General features: G+C 48.9%; 1 protein-coding gene across 1 annotated transcript in view; it reads right to left on the bottom strand.

The window, feature by feature from the left end:
• Window positions 1-21424, bottom strand: part of ITPR1 (inositol 1,4,5-trisphosphate receptor type 1) — a 163140-nt gene that overhangs the window by 101766 nt on the left and 39950 nt on the right. The window contains exons 4-16 of the mRNA XM_058422258.1: window positions 15090-15205; window positions 11584-11670; window positions 10696-10854; window positions 9771-9869; window positions 9166-9249; window positions 8943-9089; window positions 7659-7754; window positions 6618-6662; window positions 3202-3353; window positions 2246-2345; window positions 1642-1802; window positions 797-938; window positions 191-349 (exon numbers count right to left, since the gene is read on the bottom strand). Coding sequence (XP_058278241.1) covers window positions 191-349; window positions 797-938; window positions 1642-1802; window positions 2246-2345; window positions 3202-3353; window positions 6618-6662; window positions 7659-7754; window positions 8943-9089; window positions 9166-9249; window positions 9771-9869; window positions 10696-10854; window positions 11584-11670; window positions 15090-15205 — 1547 coding nt within the window. The remainder of the gene's footprint in view (window positions 1-190; window positions 350-796; window positions 939-1641; window positions 1803-2245; window positions 2346-3201; window positions 3354-6617; window positions 6663-7658; window positions 7755-8942; window positions 9090-9165; window positions 9250-9770; window positions 9870-10695; window positions 10855-11583; window positions 11671-15089; window positions 15206-21424) is intronic.

The raw sequence follows: 21424 nt of genomic DNA, 5'->3' as shown, positions 1-21424 counted from the left end.
TACGTTATAGTCTCTGATAGAGACGGAAAATGAACAACAGAGTGAAACTGAGCAATCCCAAAGCCTCTTGCTGACTGTGCAACCACAGCAGAGCAGGGTTTACTTTACGGGATAAAGTTGTTTTTTTGGGGTTTTTTTTGAGGACAGGAACCCCGCTGGTGCCCTTGACCACGACAGCCGTATTTCCAACCTGGTTCTTCCTGTAGTCCTGCTGGGAGTGCCTGAGCACCCTGTAGCAGAGCCTGCAGATGTGCCTGAAGGGCGCGTGGCGCTGGTCCCCCAGCTCCTCCAGCCGCAGCATCGGCCCGTCCCCGCTGTCCGTGAAGGGCGCTTGCAGCAGCTTGAAAATCTACAGATTCAGTGACAAACACAGACACAAGCCCATGAGGCACTGCTGCCTTCTGCTCAGAATCGGTGTCAGAGCCCCGGGCCTTTGTATTTCCAAAGAAATGTGTTGCAGTCACCAAGGCTCTTGGAGCAGCCCAGACAGAAGATGCTGATCACCTTCATTCAACACCATCTGCTGGAATTTTTTGGTTCCAGCAATGGTGAGCCTACAGCACAGAGCCTGCTGAAAGCTGCAAAGTGAAAGGAGTCTTTGGTCCCAATAACTGGAGACCAAAGTTTCACAGAGCCACAGGATGGCTTGGGTTGGAAGGGAACATGAAGATGATCTCCTTGCAATCCTCTGCCACCAGACCAGGCAGCTCCAAGCCTGGGCAGGTTCTCTCTTATCAGGTTCTTTCTTTCCAAGAACTCTTCTCATAGGCAGAGCTTAGAGAAAACCACAGCCCACCTGCTTTAGAATATTCTGCTCTCTCATCAGCTTCTGCCGTTCTCTGTTGGGTTTAGAAAACACCACCTCAAGGACGTCCTGGCCAGAATTAGTTCCACCAGTAACAAAGTAGACCAAGTCCTCCAGCAGTTTGGTGACAGATCTGTGGAAAAGCCAGAAGATGGTTAACATGAGAATACAAATTCTCTGTGCTAAAAGAGCAGTGCCAGGGTGAGTTTACACAGATTTCTAAACGCTAAGTGAAAACCTAACAGCAATTAGAGACTGGATAAAGCTCAGAAGTGTGCACAGAACTTAAAATTAGGAACTAATGCTCCCCCCATTGCTGCAGCCTCACTGTCCATCAGCTAAACCAGAGCAGCAGCAAGACAAGGAAATCACTTCAGGACAACTCTACGCTTGCCAAGTTCTATTTGGCACTACTTTCAATTGCCACAAACAATAAATCAGGTGATAATCTCTCCCAAGGCCAAATGAAAGGCCCTGGAGTGACACAGCCACCCCACCCTAGGCTCTCTTTGTGGGGCCACACTTTCATGGACACAGTCAGAGGATTTGCAGCGAGTCACATGCTTGCTCCTCACAAGACGGATTAGGAATTCCCACACTCCATCTGCAGAGGTATGTGGGGATTAGTCCCCCAAGCTCACAACATTTCTCATGCTCTCACTCCACAGAGGACAGGGAGGGCTGGACAGAACCTCTGCTATGGACACAACAATATCAAATCTCATCAAGGAGGAAACCAAATCCCTCTTCTATAGCTCACTCTGATAAAGTTTTCAAAGAAGCAGTTACTGACTAAAGGAAACAACATTATCTGATCCCAATTCCGGTTCCCTTACCTTCTTTCATTCTGGGTTATTGTTCCCTTTTCCAGCTTGCCAGCAATGGAACCTAAAACTTTACTTGCATCATTTGCAAAATCCAAGTCCCGAACCTCTGCAGGCGAGACTGGCACTATGGCAAAAGCTTCTTTGTCCTCCTTCACTGGAGAGGTCCCAATCTGAAACCCAGAGAAGCTTTATCAGCAAGCCCAAAGCAGGAACAAAGCGGTGGCTCACACACTCAGTGGTAATGGAACAGAAAAGCCACACTGTGCTCAGGCAGCGTGGGACCACTGCTGAACCCAAACTCTGAGAACACTCTGTGCAAGCTCAAAGCTGTCCCTGAATTCAAAGGAACAGCAGGTGAGATGGCAAAATGCTGCTGTAGCCAGTGGAAAAAATATCCTCCTGCTGATGACTGTTGTGGAGTAGAAGCTGAACAGTGTAACTAGGACACTACCACGAAACTGAGCCATTAAGAGCAAACATTCTGCACAGGCACTGTTCATTACTGTCACACACTGGGTGTGTGACAGGCTCAGGGACTGAAACTCCTGCCAAGGCCACTTCTGTGGAAGAGCAGGAATCAAAGGGTGTGCTCACACAAAGTGACAGAGCTTACTTTCAGCATCACGGGTTTCTCCTCCTCTTTATCGATAGGGATGTTGGTGCTGTGAACCCAGGTGTTGGTGCAGAGGTGCCTGAGCCTCACGTAGGAGTTCCTGAAAGAAAGTCAGGAGTGCCCCAGCATGAGTCAGCTCCCCAGCTGGGAAGTCTTGGCCTTGCTGGGATTTTGAGATGCTGGCAGGAACAAGTGGAAGAGTCTGTCCACCCTGCACACCACAACTGGAACAACATTCTTATTGCCTTAGCTCATCCTGTGAATTCACCTCATTCATTCCTCTATAACAAAGACATTCTGCTCTGAAACGAACCACAGCCACTCTGAGCTGCTGTAACTCAGCTGCTGCACAGCAGCAATCTAAACCTCTTCCCAATCTCACTTTCCCACTGCTGAGCTGGTAACTTCTCCCCTTACCTCTGGGGTTTTCAGCCCAGAACTCCCTGATCCCCCAAAGCATGGGTACCTGATGGCTCAGGGAGTTGCTGGATTGCTGGAACAAACTTGCTGTGCTTTCTCAGTGGGATCAGCAGCAGAGAGCTGAGTGCAGTGTGTGTGACTTGGGAGGGGGCAGCAGCTTTTCAACACCAAGAGGTGCCACACAAACAGTAAAGAACACAAACAACAGAAAATCCAGTGCTAAACAGTTGGTGTTACATCCTAACACAACGCAGACAGGTCACAGGAACTAATGCCTTGATGAGACACCCGAGGCTTTTAGTCCCAGGTCATTCCTGGCAAGGAAGTCACTTAGGAAGTCACTTCATCTCAATCTTCCCATCTGTAAAATGGTGTTCTCTTACTTCTACCTCAACTGTAAAGCACTCGAGTGAAACTTCAGGCATCTTCTAACGGTTTCTACATTCACCGCAGGAGGAACCCGATTCCAAAGGACCAAAGGAAGACAGCTTTTCTGTGAACACCCACCGTTATCCCCAGGCTGGGGCAGGCCGTACCTGGGCACGAGGCTGTCTCCCCCTCGCAGGGTGGTGGGGTCCAGCTCGAAGATGGAGGAGATGTCGTTGCCCTCGGGCACGGACACCAGGGAATAGGCCATCTTCTCCTGCGCGCCCCGGCCGCGCCGCGCCGCCTCCTGCTCGGGGTCCAGCTGCACAGAAACCCCCCGCCTCAGCAGCAGCCCCCAGAGGCACCCCCAGAGCCCCGCTCACGCCCGGGGCGCGCACAGGGCGCCGAGCTGGGATTGAATTCCTCGAAGAGCCGGGCGCGCTCGGCTCCGCGAGGGTTCAATGCCCCTGGGGGCGGCCAGCGCCTTGCGGCTTTAAAAAACCAGCGAGATGGAGCGATCGTGTCTTGCAAAAAGCAAAATGGTTTTGATGAAAGAGGAAAGTAACACGAAACAAAAAGAACAAAGCTGCTCGCGGTGCAGGGACAGGTCGCACACGCCTGCTGCAGCACCCCGAGAATGCACCAGAAGCCTCGTGCTCTCCCTTCAGCGTTGGGTGATTTGGGTGGGTTTTTTGGCAAAGAGCCCCACAGAGAACAGCTATTTTTGAGGAACAGGTAAAGAGACCATCAGTGCTTTTATCCTGGCGTTGAGCCAATTACTGCCAGGAGAGCAAAGAGTAAAGTTTCTGGATCTTTACTTTATAACAACAGCAGGGGGTGAGTCTTAAACCTTTCCCTATAAGGGAACACCTGCTGGGGTGAGGGTGCATCCCTTCACACCGGGCTGCAGGACACCAGGAACGCTGCCAGCAGCTGCCCTGCCCAACCACTCCGTGCTTCTCCGGTGCAAGCTCCTGAGTACCAGCACAGGAACTCCCCCTCCACACAGAATTTATGTGCCAGACAGACAAAACTCCTCCAGCCGTTCACCTCACGCACACTGGGAGCTCTGACTGGTTTCTGGTAACACACATCAGCTGAGATCCCCAATCCTGACTCTACCAGCTCTCCAAACGTACCCCACACATTGCAATTATCCCTCTAATCACATAAGTAATGAGCTGGAAATACAAAAACCCGGCCACACCATGTACCAACAACCTTGCTGGGAAATAATCAGCCTCAGCACAAAAATGGGACCCACATCCAACATTCAAGAGAAACAAAAAGCCAGTCACGGAGTTCGGAAGTCTTGCTGTTCACACCACAGCTTGTGCTGTTCCAAAGGCCAGGGCACCAGAAGGATCTCTATTCCCAAGGTGCCAGCAAATCCCCAGCCTCCTTCAGCAAAGTAAAGATACATCACTCGGATAAAACCCCAGGGCTTCAGAGGAAAGGACAAAAGGTAGGAAAAAACAAAGATGAACTGAGAAAAAGGAACAACAACTCTCTCCAAATCCTTTCCTAGGGAGCTCCCAGCTACCACAAGCCCCTGAAGAAGCTGCTCACTGTCCTGGCACGCAGGAACCAGCTGTCCATGCACAACCACCTAAACCCTGGCTGCAATTTTCAAGGTGACCAAGAAACCGATTTCCCAGCTCCTCTGTGATGCTGGCACCCAAAGGTGCTCAGGCACCTGCCTGTCAAAGTGCTGCTGTAAGGCACTGCCATCCTGAAGCAGATGGAAAGGGTCTCCAGCGCTGCTTGTGCCTCAGGATACTCCCAAGCTAACATATTTGCAGTCAATGAACTTGGCTGCAAAGCGGTGACATTTCAAGTCTGATTTTGTACATGGGAACAGGCAGTTATCTGCGTGGAACAGAAATACACTTTGGGAGTGTGCCTTCAAGGGAAGGAGCAACTCTACACTCAGAGTCCATCTGGAGGGAAATTCTGGGAGAAATTCGCTCACTTGGAATGAATTCTCCAAATTTCAGCTGTCTCCTTCATCCCCCCCAGCGAGGGGAGGGAACAGAGGGAGGGATCCAGCTGCTCTGCATTCACAGCTTGTCCTTCAGGAGACAAGTGGTCACTCCTCCAAACTGCGGCAAAGCTGAACGTGAGCAGTAAAGCGGGAGATGGGGCAATTCAGGGAGCGCTGAAATTCAGCCCCAAAGCTGACAGGAGCAGCTCCCTTTGCTGCTGGAAGGTGGAGCCGGCACCTCACCCTGCACAGCCCCCTGAGGGACAAGGAGAAAGGAACAATGAAACCACTGAGCTGTGCACAGAGACCCCGCAGACAGCTCGCACTGGGACGGAGCTGGAGCTTGGACAGAGTTGGATAAAGCAGCCGACACTCCTGTCAGCAGTGAATGATGAACGGTGTGGCAACTTCCCGTCAGAGCTGAATTCTGTGCTCCTGGTCCCCTTCTTGCTGGTCTGTTTTTGCCATCTAGTGGTAAAGAGACAGAGCAGGGGAAATCCAGAGAGCTGAGACAGTGCACGGATGTTCTCCGTGCAGATGCCAGCAGAACACGTCACAGGAGCAGGGGGGGGTCTACCTGAAGGCCCTCAACATTGATTAACTTTCAAAAAAATTAACCCAACAGACCACCTCGGTATGGGATTCTCCCCAGACAATAACTAGGGGTGGGGTTTGTTCAGTTTTTTACCATGCTTACTGCAGTCAAGCTGCCAAATGCCACCAAGAAGTCATCAGGAAAACAGCTCAATATCTGAGGGCAAGGGAAGCATCTTCACGGCCAGGCTATAATGAAAAATCCCTTTAGGAGGAAAAATGCACCCTACAGGATTTCCAGGCATCACATCCATCTCTTAATAGCTCTTTGTCATACCCAAATGGTGCAAATCTTCCATGAAACAGGATAAATGACCAAGAAAGCTGCATAAGCCTCTGATCAAATCCAACTAAATACATAAAATCCACAATGGAAAGTGCTGTTGCAGTTTTGTCCGTGTTCAGCTGCTGAAGCAATGCTGGTTCCCTCTGACACCAGAGGGAAGCTCCTGTCCGTACAAAGCACCACTCACTCAGTTTTTGACACGACAACATTTACTGACAACACAGACTGGCTCCCACAGGAGAAGCACAGGGCTGGCACCGGGATCCCCCTCCCCCTGCCATTCCTGCTCTCCCCAGCCAAGGAACAGTGACAGCGAATTCACTGCTTGACCACGGAGGTCAGACAGGCACAGCGCCGGGGACATTCCCTCAGGGACAATTCCCAGCTGGGGTCACCCTGAGCACCTCGATTTCCAGCCCCTGGCAGGACAGGGCTCCAAGGAAGCAAAGGCTGAGGAAAACAGGAAGATAGAAAAGATGCCACCAAGGGAGGAGTTGAGGGGGGTTCAGGTCATGGGTTTGTTCAGCTCCAAGTGGGTTCTTCACTAAGGTATCAACACCCACTCCTTGGACAGGCCTCTAGAGCCTCCAGAGCGTTCTCAGGTTTTCAGTTTCTGCACTAAGCACGAAGCCTGGACCAGCTGTGCACCGGCCAGGGCAGCCCTGGGTCTGTGCCAAGCCCTCCTCAGTCAGGGGCAGGACCATACCCTTGCCTATACTTACTGAGGATTGACACTCCAGGTCATCTTCCTCATAGTCAGGGTTTACCTGATGGAACAGAATCACAGGCACGTCAAAACTCCCGCACAGCTGCAAGGGGGAAAGAGCCTGAGCATCACCTGAACCCTCGTGGTCGCCCTGCAGGGCTCCAGCAGCAGCAGGCATGCACAGCACACCGCCCAAAGCCAGCAAATCACCGTTAAATAACCTGCAGGGAGATTTGTCTCACTCAGGAGAAACAGCAGAGGGTTAACCAGTTGATGCTTTCGTTTTGTTGTTTAAATTCCAAGCGGAATTCCCGACTAGAAATTACTAGCTGGGAGAAATCTTTTAGAACAAAGATTATTCTAACCAGGGACCAGGTGAGCAATCTCCCCTGGGATATTTTTGCATGATCCAAGAGCGTGTTTTTGTTTTGGTTGATCAGAAAACCCGAGATTTACTGGAAAAGCTCTACGCTGGGTCGCTGCTGAAAAGGATTTGCAGTGTGCATGTGACAAAATGCTTCTGGTTTTCTAATCTGCTTATCAGAAGAATAAAAATTGGGATATTTAATTTGGGCTTTTCTCTATCTGCAGCTCTTAACAGACTGGTCTGAAGTCAGTGTTTTCATTTTACATTCAGTTCTACGGTTCTGCTCAAAAATCAGTGATTCAAGAGAAATTAACCAACGCTTGAATTCATCTTCCCCCAAAGGCTCTCAGTCATTTACCATTTATTCATCAGTTAATAAAGTCACATTGATTCCAGTGCCCACATGACAGGATACTATTTAGTGCCTATTCTTTGCAGCACGAGTTCTTGGCTCCAGAATTCACACAAAAAGCGTAATCAGCTCACGACTACCCCGAACCAGGGTCATTCTTTCAGCTCTTTCACCTTATTTCCTACATTTAGCAGCGGTTTTTGCGTTAATCCGAATGACCGCTCTCCTCCCCTCCCCGTGTCCAGCTTTAGGGTGGGAAATGACAGAGTTTGAGAAGGTGCTGAAGGAGGAGAGCACAGTGCAAGGGCAGGCAGAGGTGCCAGCCCAGCCCCACGTACCTCTGCCGCCAGGTAGTGCCCCGTGGCCAGGTGCTTGAACCTGAAGAGGCTGTTCCAGTAGCCAGCTCCCCCTCGGCAGGGATCGTGCTGCACCACCTGCAGGGACAGGGAACACGCTGGGATGCAGCACAGACCCCCCTCCCCTGCAGGATCTGCCTCATTTCACGTGCAGGGGAAAGCAAACACAGCCAGGGGCTGAGGAAAGACAAAACCACCTTTCATCTGTGAGCAGGGCTGTGCAGGGAATGCCCTGAGCTGGCTGGGAATAGTTCACCTCAGTTTATGAATGAATTATAGAAGGTGCTCTCTACGTGCATGCGTTGCCAAGGTCTTGAAACAAACCTCTAGAAAAGGCAACAAATCCATTACCCTATGACTCTAACTAAATTTTGGACTGTTTAAAGCGGATGAAGGAAGACACCTGGAAATATTTCGAATGCAACAATGCTGTACACAAAATAATTAATATTTATATTTATTGACAAAGTGGGGCAAGCAGAGCCTTCAAAACCTGTGAGCCCCACACTGGCTGCTCTGTGGGAACACCTGATCCCTAAAGAAAACTCATCACAGCTGACCTGTGATGGGAAGAACTCTCTCATCTGTGCCAGGTAAGTGCACACACAGGGACAGTTACCTCAGACTGACACCATGCCAAAGTCATGCTAATTACAGGCAGACTTTCATTTGAAATACAGGAGAAGCAGAATATCACAGCAGATACTTCTGGAAAATGAATATAAAACCACCTCTCCATCATTAACAATTTATTTTTTGATCCTTATATGCAGTTCCTAATTCGATCAGATTTAAAATCATAAACCAATGCTAATAATACCAACAGATTGAGGCTATTTTCAGAAGCCAGGGATGGCCAAGGTGTTAGTCACTCTGTTTAAAAGCCAAGTGAATTTAAAAAGCCAGTTCAGACAGACTAGCAAGGGTTTGCAGCCTCCTATCAAATGAGGATATACTTAATCACATTATTCCACACCAAAAATAGAGCCTTCAGTACACTCAGCAGGACAGGGGAAATTATAAACTGTTATTTAACTTCAGTGACTGGTAAGAAAATGCCTTCATTGATGTTCCTCCGTGCCCTTTTCCTGAACTGTAAAGCACCTGAGCTCGAGAGCACCATCAGAGAGCAGAGCTCTGCTGCGACCGTGCACAGAAAGCGCAGCAAGAGGAGGAATTTTAATTTCAGCTTGTTGGCGGAGTGTTTTTAAAGAGAAGGAGCAATTGTTCCCAGCAAGCCAGCCCCAGCCTGGGTGCAGTCCTTACCTCCACCTCCCAGAGGGCTTTGGAGCTGGTGGCAGACGTGGCCGACTGCCTGCCCGTGGTCCTGAGGAACACGTGCTGCTTCTTCCTGTGCTCGTCGCACGTCAGGAACTTCTCCTGCTCGGCGTGGAACAGCCTCACCACGTCCCCCTGCCAAGGGCAGGCAGCAGGGTCAGCAGTGCCCAGCAGGGCCCCAGCTGCGCACAGCCACAGCTCTGCCTCTCACCCCTTTGAGGATGTCGTCCTTGTTGTCGCTCCATTTCATGAAGAGCACGATTTTCCAGCTGGTGTTGCAGTTCACTGAGTTGACCTGGAAGGAGAACTCAGACCATCAGTCCCACTGTCCTGTGCCTGCAGGATTAAGATCCTGCCACGAGCCACTGTCTTATTTTTCAGACAGTCTTCACCAGGACACTGCAAGCCTGGCTGCGTTGCTCTAGAGAAGGGAAATCCTTTCTGTACCTGCTCCAGAACAAGTAATTCCAGAGCTGACTTGCCTGGAAGCCACTTGTTACACCTCTGTGCTGGTAGATTTAATTGTCCTCACAGTGCCTAGTGTGGGGCACATCACTGTGCCACAACTCCTGGTTTGGAAGGAACAGCTTGTTTCTAGCCAGTCATGCAAGAGATCCAACCCAAACCTCTGCCAGCACCCACGAGGAAGCAGAGCTCCAAGATTTCTCTTTTAGGTCACTGATTACCTGGAAAACCATTCCTAAGCAGCGCCACGGGTGCCAACCAACTTGCTGAATTCTAAACCACGTACAAACAGCGAAGCTGAAGCACAGAGGGGTTCGTACAGCTGCTCCAGCTGTGCCCAAGTCCCCTTACCTCATTGCATCCCGGATTATCCACAAGCTGATGGCTACTGGCGTGGAGAGGCTGGCCAGCATTGACAGGATTCAGGACTACTTTGTCTCCAATGACAACCTGCAGAGAAGTGCAGCATCAGACAAATTTGCACCCTGAGAAAACTCTTTTTCTTCCTTTTTTTTTTTTAATGGGAGCGATGGGAGGAAATCACCTTTTTGCAGGTTGGAGAGATGCCAGTCTGAGTATTTCACCAGGGTTCTGTCTGGTTCAGAATTTAGCCCCCCAAACTCAGTCACTGAGGCAAAACCCACTATGCTACTGGACTCAGGGCCTGGCAGGAGCAGCAGACTGAGCTCTGGTACAGAGGGGTAAATGATGGCTGATTGACAAATTCACCGTGTTGAGGTGCCAAATAGACCTGGCCTGACCCACAGAGCACACTGAAGCTTGTGACCTCCTGGTTTTAGGAAGACTCTACACCCAAGTGACTCAGATGTTGCAAAAGAAGGGATTAAAATGGCAATGCATTTAAAGATTTCCCAGGAACTGGAGCATTTCACTTCCTTATTACCTCATTCCTCACATCCCAAGCGATGACGAATTTTGATTCTAAGCTGACAACACTGAAAACCAAGATGCTAATTATTCCTTCCAAACCTCCTGAAGGAGCTCAACACTTCCTACCATTTTGAATTGAGCAGGAATTGTGCAAGGCCAGCCTAATTAGGTCCCTTATTCCCTCCAACGTTAGATCATTCCACGTTTCCAAAATACAAGTTACCATAGCAATTTTCCTCCCCCTCATGACAGCATAGCAAAAAGGTTGTTCCTGCATCATCATCACGCACTGGGAGATCTGTGCACTGCATTAATTGCAAGACAGGCCTCCCAAATGCAGGCAGTGCCCAGAGGGATGCGTGAGGATCCCGCTCCCAGCACTTACGCTGTCCCCGATGGAGCGCAGTTTGTAGAAGGGCTGGATGTAGAACCAGGAGCCTTCGTTTCCAGCTTCGTCCAAGGTCACCCTCATTGCATTCTTCTCTAGCAGAGCTGGAAGCCTCTTATTTACTGTTAAGTATTTGTTACTTTTTAAGTGAAGCAGCTAGAATAAGAATCAGAGTTCAGTTCTAAGAATGCTCCTCTTCCTCCCCGCAACAACCCGAGCGTGCGTGAGACAACCGCAATGCTACACAGGACTGCAAGCTGAATTACGTACAAACACGGACGGATTCAGGCACAATTCCACTCACACTGAGAGACACAGAACAAAACACCTCCAGTTAATCCAACTGGCCCTTCCCCAGCCAGCACAAACACGTGGAGATGCCCTCGTCTCTTACAACAAACTGTTCAAAGAAGCCCAGGACCAAAGGTTGTGAAATGCTGGGGACTAAGGGGCTCCTCCTGCTGAGAGGCAAAGCTGCTCTCCTCTCGCTTTGCTTGGCCTCACCTAACAGAAAATGTAACAACTCCTATTGATCTTCCTTCTCTGTGTCAGTTGATGATTTAAATATCAACGTTCCACTGCGAGAGGATATCTGATGCTGTGCACGTGCCACCTTCCAACAACTCTAATGAGGGCTCCAACAAGCATTTCTGAAGAAAACAACCAGTGGTGACCTCAAAACCAAGCACAGCCAACCCATAATGAAAAACTGACCTCATCACAGCTACAACACCCACGCCCTGCCTCCCAGGATCCCACTTCAGAGCATGGTGGAACCTGGCAGAACTACACACTCCTGACCACGAATTCCAGAAATCTGGGGTCCACCGAGCAGGGAATTTCCAACTAAATCCTCTCCAGCTTGCACAGATGTTCACAGCCTACCTGGATGACATTCCCATACTGGATGACTGTTCCCAGCAGCTTTCTGTTTTCAGTTTCGTTCTGTTTCTTTTCCAAATCCGCCGCATGCTGAAATTAAAGGAGAGCAGTCGCTGAGTGTTTTAGAAAAGGGGCTTTCATGGAACTCCCTCTTCTTCGAGATCATTTCAAAGGACTGGAAAAACAGCAAGCATCTGAAAGAGCCTAATTTCCTCTTTTTCCAGCTTCCAACAGTGTAATTTTCAATTCCCTTTTTCAACTGTTTGGGGAGATAGACACACATCGTTTAAGTAACCTCTAATTTGGGTACGATTGGACAAAATTCCGGAATAAAAAGTGAGATGAAAAGCTCAGACAAGACAGAAGGCAGACACCTGGGGGGGGGGGAAAGGCGAAAAAGGGACAGGTAACAACTCCAGCCAGGAATTCTGCTTTCTTCTCTACTGTCTTCTACACAAATTGAACAAAAGAAACTCAACTTTGATTCTTTATTTTCCTTTGCCAGTCCAGGCTGCAGCTGCCCTCCAGGCTGCCTCCTCCTGGAGACTCCAACGCCCCTCCCTATGCAGCAGGACCACTGGGAAGCACAAATGCCCACTGCAGCTCTGGATTGGAGAGTTCCCCACTCCCCACACCTGGGCTCGTGCTCCCTGAGGTGACGGATCCTCCGTGCCACAGCTGAGCAGGGAAAGGAAAGGCAAAGCCCCCGCAAAACTGAATTATTATAAAGACACAAAGGCCTCATTAATAATTAACAGTGAGCCTCTTGCCATCCTTGTTTTCAAAGCGAGCTATTTTGGCCCAGGCTGTTTTTGAACAGTTTCCTTTGGTAAAGAACTTCACTTTACAGGAAAGATGATGTTTTGGATTAAAAACATAAATCTGTATTGGCTTTAACTGCTAGCTGGAGGTGGTGAGCAATTTAAAATTGGACTTTTTAGGAGGCTGAGCATCCAGGATGATTATGGTTTGGTTCTCAGGTCTCGAGGACCATGGTGGGTCCAGGTTTCCCTTGGAGAAGAAAAGTGCCCACAGTGCCTCACTATAGTGAGGTGAAATAGCAGGACAAAGGAACAGCTATTTGCACACTGTTAGAGAATTTCACCAGCTCCAGTTCTGCTATTTTCAGATGCTGTGCTAGGTATGAAAACCTAAGAGAACCTGAGAAAGCTGCTCTTTCAAATTCAAAACATTATTCATTCATGCAATGCAACACAATTTTCTCTGTATTACTAAAATACAACTTTTTTTGCTTGATTTATAGGTACTCTGTCAAGAAAAGGTTTCTTCAAGACACCAGAGCCCTCCCAAGTAACAGCAACCACAGCCAGGGCTGCCCTGCCACACTGGGTGCCACGTTTATTATAAATACAGGAAACAATTCTTCCTGTGAAAGTACAACCAGGACTTAGGCTGCACTTCAAGAGCACCCCCAAACCTGACAGTCCCTTCAGGAGAAATGCTTTTCTGGCCACTAGATGTCAGCTCCTCAAGCAGCTCGGATGCCACGACCACAGAGAGACAAGTGTCCCAGATTTCAAATCCCTTAAATGGCATTAACTTAAAATAACCTGACCTCAGCACGGAGCGCTCCGTGGCAGACAATAAATTCCACCAGCAGACAAACAGAAGCCAAAAAAGGCAAGTGACGATGATGAAGGCATCTTGCATCATCAGCTGCGTTGCAAACGCAAGGCACTGATAAAGAAACCTCATCCTGGGCAGAGCTCACGGGGGTTTAGAGCACTCCATGAGCCAGCAAGTGGAAAAGCTGACCCACGGACACACAGGACCGGCAGGAAGAAGTTCAGGTGTGAGTGATGTCCGTGGGTCACTGCAGACCTGATTCAGCCCATCCGACTTCATGTCCAAGAGGTGCCGATGAAATAGACCCCAATAAAATTGTAAGGCACTCAAATCCTGCCTCCAAATCAAGCAGGTCTTGATGGGACATTTCTGTGTAAACATTACTGGGCTCAGGCTAACGCTGGAAGAACCTCATCCTGGCAGAATCTCATCCTGTATCTCCAGGACTCTGGCCCCAAAGGGTCACGTGTCAGACGAGCAGGGACAGGTCCCAAACACCTGCACTGGATGTACTTAGGGAAGGGGAGACAACTCCACGTGAGAATGTAATCCAGGGCAACTCCAAAGCCTTCTTCTTCTACATGCTGCAGTATTTAGCCTCCATTTTCTGTTAAAACCCACGAACTCTCCCTTTTCCTGATACCCCCAAGCAGCCAACCCCAGAACCCCACCACTCTAAACTCGCTGCCACAGCCTACCTCCCTTATCAACACCAGAAACACGGCCCAGGTGAGGGAGCTTTGTGCTACCAAAATAGCTTTGCCCCTGCCAGGCTGATACTTTAGGGTTATAAATACATTGCTTGAAGCAGAAGGAGTCCACCAGTGGGTCTTTGTGAAGTGCAGGAGCGAGGCAGCCATATGGCAATCAGCAAGTGACACTCTCCTACAGGGCCATTTCGTATTCCAGGCTACAATGAGCTTAATATAGGCTTAAAGGACCTAAAAATATTTAGAATTGTAATTCTGACATGAAGTACTCCAGCTATGTAATTTTAACATAAACACTGAGTTTATTTAACTCTAAAGTCAACAGATGGTATTTAAGTTAAGTTGGCTTTTTTTTTATATGGGAGCTCTAAAAACAGCAATCAACTGCCTTACTGAGTTTTCAGCTGCTGAATGTCAACATTTTACCCAGAAAATATTAAATACTGCAAGCTAATAAGGAAGGAGAGGCTGTCTGGCCTTATAATTACTCATAATTACCCATCAACCTTCCCATGTATCAACAGCAGCGATGTTTGTTCGAGCTGTCCCAATAGATTGATCAGACCAGCAGTTCCTGATTTCCCATGCTGAGATGCAGTGCCTGAGACTCCTCTGTGCAATTGTTCCAAAGGTCCCATTTTTATGTTTTTAACACCCCAAAACGCTCCCCTGGAGCAGCACTGTCTCTACCACAGGTTAAAGACAACAGCTCCCAGGGCTACCCCAGTATCATGGACACAGCACTGGGGGACACAGACCTCGAGCAGGAACAGGAGGGGGTTCTGCCCACTTTCTGTGGCCAGGACACAACGCAGGGAATGGCCAGGGCAGGTTTAGGATGGATTTTAGGGAAAGGTTCTTCCTCCAGAGGGTGCTGGGCACTGCCCAGGCACCCCAGGCAATGGGCACAGCCCCGAGGCTGCCAGAGCACTGCACAACACTCTTGGGGACAGGGTGTGATTGTTGGGGTGTCTGCGCAGGGCCAGGAGCTGGGATGATCCCTGTGGGTCCCTTCCAACTCAGCTTGTTCCGTGACCCTGTCAGTAACCAGAGGGCTGGAGACTTGGAGCGAACATCTCCAGCGGGATCTGGCGCGCTGATTTATCCCCGCGTACGCTCGGCGTCTCCTCCTCGGCTGTGCCAAGCTGGCTGGAAACCCTGATGGGAGCAGGATGGGTGCGAGTGCCCAGGCTGAGGAGAGGGGATACTCACGTGCAGTTTATTGAGCAGCACAGCGTCCGTGGTGCTGTTGGCTCCCGGCTTTGCTGCCTTCCAGAACTGCTTCTGCGCCGAGTAGCGGTTCATGGGACACAGCTTGAACAGGCAATCTAGAAAAAACACACAACACGCACAGGGATGGCTACAGCCTGTCACAGTTATCTGGATTCCTGCTGCTGACGCTCTCCAAGTATTCCAGCGGCAAGGAAAGCTTTATAAACAAATTCCAAAAAGCTCTTGATCAGACGAATGCTTTTTTGAGCAACAGGAATGTTGCCCCGTGAATGATAAAAACTAACTGCTGCTGCCAACATCTGATGCAAGAGCAGAAAATTTATAACTTGTCCCAGTCAAAAAACAGTACCAGACTAAAATGGGAACGCGTTCCAGTGCTTTCCCAGGAAAACAGACTTGGTTTCTGCACTTGCAGCTTGGAGTTTTTGTACTTCAGCAGGTAAACTCTGTCAGATTCAAGGCGGGGTTTGCTTTGGATTTTTTTTTCACTGCTGTTGTTGTCAGTTGAGTTTTTAAATCAAATCCCTTCTATTGCTAGGGAAAACAGGGCAAAAAAAAAATCAGAGAAACTCCTCACCTAATGAAGGGGCAGCAGCATAAAATACCCTCAAACAACAGCCTGCACAAGCAGAGACATTCAAGGCGTGGCCTGAGGCAACATCAAACCCCTCAGGGTGCCAGGTTCTATACCCAGTGCAGCGGCACAGTTTATTTAACATTCTGCCTGGCAAAAGTCAGGAATCACAGCTCATTAGTCTTATTAAAAATACATTTCTGTATTAGAGATGCTAACTTATCAGCAATAAACCCACACGAGCCGCAGCGACTGTTTTCCCTCCTGTCGTCGCTAAGCAACGGAACACACAAAAAAATAAATTCAGCTATTCAAAGGCAGCGCCTAAAGTAGCAGCTCAGAAGTTCAAACAAAGTACCAGAAGAGCCAGGAGGCTGTTCCCAGCCTCGCTGGCAGCAGAGTGGATGCAGGGCTGCAGGCTCCTGGCTCTCACAGCCTTTTCTCCAGGCTCCTGGTGCATCCCGACGGCCAAGCACCGCAATTCGGGAAGCAGCAAGGTGAGGAGAAACACACTTGGGGTTCATCCTGAGGTCTGAAAGGCAGAGCTGCTCGTTCATGGACACTCTGGATGACCCACCTGGGGTTCATCCTGAGGTCTGAAAGGCAGAGCTGCTCATTCATGGACACTCTGGATGACCCACCTGGGGTTTATCCTGGTCTGGAAAGCAGAGCTGCTCGTTCATGGACACTCTGGATGACCCACCTGGGGTTTATCCTGAGGTCTGAAAGGCAGAGCTGCTCGTTCATGGACTGGATGCACATCACCCAGAAAGGGAGAAACCCCTGCTGGAAACAGGTCATGGCAGCTCTGCCAGGGGTTGAAGCTGCTGAAGGGGCTGAGACAGACCTCAGTAATTTCACCTCTGGATGTTGTTCGAGATGGACACCATCACTTTTCTCATGCCTTTCCTCTAATCCATCCTCAGAACACATCAGGCAACTCCAAACACCTTTCACAGAAGGATAGAGAGTCCCAGAATGGTTTGGGTTGGAAGGACCTTAGAGATCATCCCATTCCACCCTGGTTTGCCAGCCCAGGACCCCAAACACAGATGTGGCAGGAGCTGGGAATGGCACTGGGGAAGGACAGAGCTCAGGGCACGGGGAGGGAGACTGAGCTGCTTCTCTGCAGAAACACCAGCTCCACTTCCATCCACACTGCCAGCCTGGGGCTGCTGAACCACCAGGAAAAGTGCAAACCACCGTTGCCAGGTTTGTGCTCTTCACCGTTTTCTTGTTCATTTCCATCAGGATGATTCACAGAGATTGACAGCACAGCAGAGATTCAAAAAGCCACTGCGGGCTGGCACTCCCAGCTAAGACTGCATTGTAAGCAACACACCAGTTATAAAGTCTTCTATTTTTGCTTAAACCATCAGTTCACACAATGACAGCAATTAACACACAGAACTGCAGAGAAGAATTAATTGTACGCTAGATTTAGTCACAGTGCACTTCTTTCCATCCTTTTCAGTCAAGAAAGTTGTCAAGTTAGGCTTAATTTCCAAACTGTTACTGCAAGTAACCCCCTCTCCTGCCTGAAGCACCCAGAGAGGGCTACAAGAGTTTGACCTTGTCCAGCGCAAGAAGGGAAAGCGCGACATGTTTTCCTTAGGATTTCTCCCTAGTAACAAAGCTACAGATCTAAAACAAACAATGAAAAGCACCCAATACTTTCTTTTCTAGTATTTGTTCTAGGAAATCGATTTCTGAAGTGGTTGAGACGTTCAACTTTGCCTTATTCACCTTCACATGGCCACCAAATGCATTGCGCCACAAGTCAAGCTGCATGAACTTTATGGCCAGAAGACTTTTAGATCTCCAGACCCCGTTGCCTGGGATGTTTACAAAGTCAAGGATGTGCTGGCCGAGTCCCATCGTGGTCATTGATCTGTAACCCACAGTCCTGATGACTGCGCAAGATAAACCCGCGCTCATCACGCAGCATCCTTACGGAATTTAGGTCTATTTCTACAACAGGAGCCGAAAATCATGGCCAAAACTTAAAAGCAAGGCCAAAGCAGCCCCAACCATCGGCTCTCTGCTCCGCTCAGCGACTCGAGCAGCTTTAGCCACACAGCAAAGGTGATAAATAAAGCAATTACTGCACAGTAACGACATCTTTTTATAGACCGTTTGTTGCATATTAACCAGAAAGGAATGCATTTTCCTTTCAGATCTTCATGATCTACAGTGAAAATGCACAATGAAGAAGTATAAAAATAAAATACCACGTCACTGTTGATGAAATTGCGATACATCAAGCCTGAACACCCAACAAAGGTCCTGCAGGAAAAGGGGATTGCATAATCCTCCACTACCCCATCGGGATGATGAACGCTGCACGGGCACGTACTAAATGTGCATTTTAACGCTTCCCAGCCAAATCCTGTTCTTCCGTCAGCGACCGCTCCGCGTGGAACAAAGCGAGGCTGCAACCGCGCCACGTGAGGGATGAACGCTCCCACTGGTGGGACGTTCACAGCCCACGTGGGGCTCTGCCACCTGCAGCTCCCCGAAATATCGCAGCCAGGATTGGCTACCCTCCGTGTGCACCAGCAGCCGGCAAAAGCGAGGATCCTGGGAAGGCTAGAAACCCGTGTTCCAAAGGATTTCGAGGCTCAAGGAAGGGGGAAACTTGCCAGTGATGTTATTCCAGCTGCCAGTTCCTTCTACCCCGTGCTTTTCATTTGCTCTTCCCCCTTCTACACATTCCCTTCTCGACTAGGCTGTGCTCCTTCCCAACCCAGCACAGATTCCAAACTTCCAACCCTCCCCTCCAGCCCAGGCCCAAGCAGCCACATCTCAAATGCCCAATTTCTGCTCTCACAGCACAACGAAAAACCTGACAAAGACTGAGCTTTTTCTTTTTCTCACAATGGACTCCACCGCAGGGGAATTTAAGTCAGATTCAGGTAGTACATTAAGAGGATTATTTGAAAATATAATGCAAGACTTCTCCAAAATTGCAAACACCAAGGTTAGAGGCTGAAATGATATGGAGATGGGAGCTGAGTATTTCAGAACCACCCAAGACGTCATCACCTTCATTCACACAAAACTGCCTCGAAATACCCAATTCAGACACTCCCATGCAATTCCAGTCTCCCTTTCAGAGGCTTTTCCCACTGTTTGGGGCATTAGGCGTTGCCATCATGTCAATTCTACCCTTGGTCTATGAGGACAGCCCAGCAAGCTCCTGAGCAGGCACTGCTGACACCCAAAGCTCCACCAGGCAACGTCAAACTCCTTTCAGAGAATGGCAAACGTTCGTGGAATGGTCTGGGTTGGAAGGGACGTTAAAGATGACCCTGTTTCACCCCCTGCCATGGGCAGGGACACTTTCCACTATCCCAGGTTGCACCAAGCTCTGTCCAGCCTGGCCTTGGGCACTGCCAGGGATCCAGGAGCTTCTCTGGGCACCCTGTGCCAGGGCCTGCCCAGCCTCCAGGGAAGGATTCCATCCCAATATCCCATCCAACCCTGCCCTCTGGCTGTGGGAACGCATTCCCCCTTGTCCTGTCCCTCCAGGCCCTTGCAGTCTCTCCCTTATCTTTTCTGTGGCTCCTTCAGGTGCCATCCTGGCTGCTGCCCGAGCTCAGCTCAGTTCTGGGGGCCCCAGCCCATTTTCCTCCCTCTGCCCTTCTCCAGCGCGCCCGTTTCAGAAAGATCTGGAAGCAGTTTCAGCTCCAGCCAGGCTGGTTGTGCAATCCACCACTCATCATTTTTTCCAAATCTCCACTGCCTATTTTAAGCACTCAGGAGAAGGTCTTCACCAACTTTCCTGCAGTCGGAGAGATCAGGAATCAAATACTTCGTTGGCAACAAAAAGGTGTGTGGTTCTTTCGGGTTTTAAACCCAGCCTCTCCAAGATGCCAACTGGAGAAAGGTAAGAACCAAGAGGAATTACTCCCCCTCACAAAAATCACACTTTAGGGTGCTTTCAAATGAGGGAAATCTATAAAGATGAAGATCTTTATATAAGTTACTTACAAATCCACTGAACATTTAACACCAACACAGCTGCTTCTTCATTACTTGGAAAAAACCAAACTCACTTTTGCGCAGCGAAACTAAAATCAAAAGAAAACCAGCAATTCCCTGCTGAAATCTCAGCATTTTCTCTTAAGACTTTTCTATACTTAGATACCTGATATTTTCCCAAGGCCAAAGCCTGCTCGCAGGAGAGAATAAACCCACAGATAGAATCTTTTCTTTTTATTTTAAATATGAAAGAATAGCAGCAATGAAGAAGTAACATAGCTGGCAATGATGGAGATACTGTAAATAGAAGTTGTTGACTTTGTATTTACGAAATTGCACGGCTTTAGTACACTCACAAGGATGGTAAAGCTCCACAAGATGAGGAGTTTATTTAAAGACAAAATGAAGACCTCTCTTGTGCTCAAATGCAGGATTTTCACACAGGAGACTTGGAGAATCATACAAAATGCATGTATTCAATCACAGACAAGTTCCACCTTTTCAGAAACCCTTGGATTACTCCATCATCTATTTCTATACTTCTGTTCCTTCTGAGATTTAAAATTAATAGATGACAGCCTAAGAGGTTCAAAGAATATAGAACAAAAGCAGCTACAGAAATGTGTTGATTATTAATAATTCCTGCATTTCCATGAAAGGGGAGAAAAAGGAACCTGATCCTGCTGAAATGACTCTTTGTGTGATGAGAAGACATCCTCTCACTTCCAATTTGCAGCCATCAAGCTTTGCTGGGAGCACAGCAGCGCGGTTTTCGTGGTCCCAAAGCAGCTCCATCCATCCACAGCTCCAGCCCAGCAAGAAACCAAACCTGGACCCTGCACATCCAGCCTGGTGGAGGAGCTCAGCTGAATCCCGGCCTCACCTCGTGCTGCCAACAGCTCTGCCATTCCACAAGTGGGGAAGCTGAGGCACAGGTGAGCAGGGCATTGGTATGAACAGGGAAATCTGTGGCTGTCCCTGGATCCCTGGCATGTCCAAGGCTGGACACTGGGGCTTGGAGCAGCCTGGGACAGTGGAAGGCGTCCCTGCCATGGCAGGGGTGGAACAAATGGGATTTATGGTCCCTTCCAACCCATCCCATTCTGGGATCCTATTCCAGGCTCAAAGACCTCGTAGCAATCACATCCCTCTGCAGAGCGGCCCAATCACTCAGGATGCAAACCCTGAACTAATTACATGACAAAATTTATTAGCAGTTTCTGCTGTGGTGATGCCTGTTACCTCCCAGCTTTGTGCTGCTGCATCTCGTGTTTCAAGGGCTTTCAATGCTTTGCTTTGTAAAGCAGGATAAAGGGGGAAATCACCCTTGCAACCAACATTTAAATTGAGAGCGTGCACGATTTGTGATCTAAATATATTCTAATTTTCATGTTAAAATAACCACCCTCAACTCCTATCTGCAAGACACGAGGGTAACCACCCTCTTGCTATTATATTCATTTATGCAAAGCCCTACCAACGGGAATTGCTGCCTCATTTGTTCAAGCTGTAACAACACAGGAAGTAATGTAATTGTTATTAACTTGGAGCTGAGGTATCAAAGCAAAGGAAGAAGACTGAACAGAGATTTCAGGGAGAGAAAAATTATCTACCTGAGAGCTGGACACTGAGTATCAATGTCTGCTAAAGCTGACCTGAGAAATGCACCTTTAAGTAAACACCTTGTGTTCCAAAGAGTTCAGAACACACCAGTGTTTGTTTTATTTCTACACGTAACCTCTTTGGTCTCCTTCAA

This window comes from Hirundo rustica, chromosome 12 (assembly GCF_015227805.2).
Source record: "Hirundo rustica isolate bHirRus1 chromosome 12, bHirRus1.pri.v3, whole genome shotgun sequence".
NCBI classification, from domain to species: Eukaryota; Metazoa; Chordata; class Aves; order Passeriformes; family Hirundinidae; genus Hirundo; species Hirundo rustica.
The sequence above is the reverse complement of the archived record's forward strand: the minus strand, read 5'-3'. Positions and strand labels throughout refer to the sequence as shown.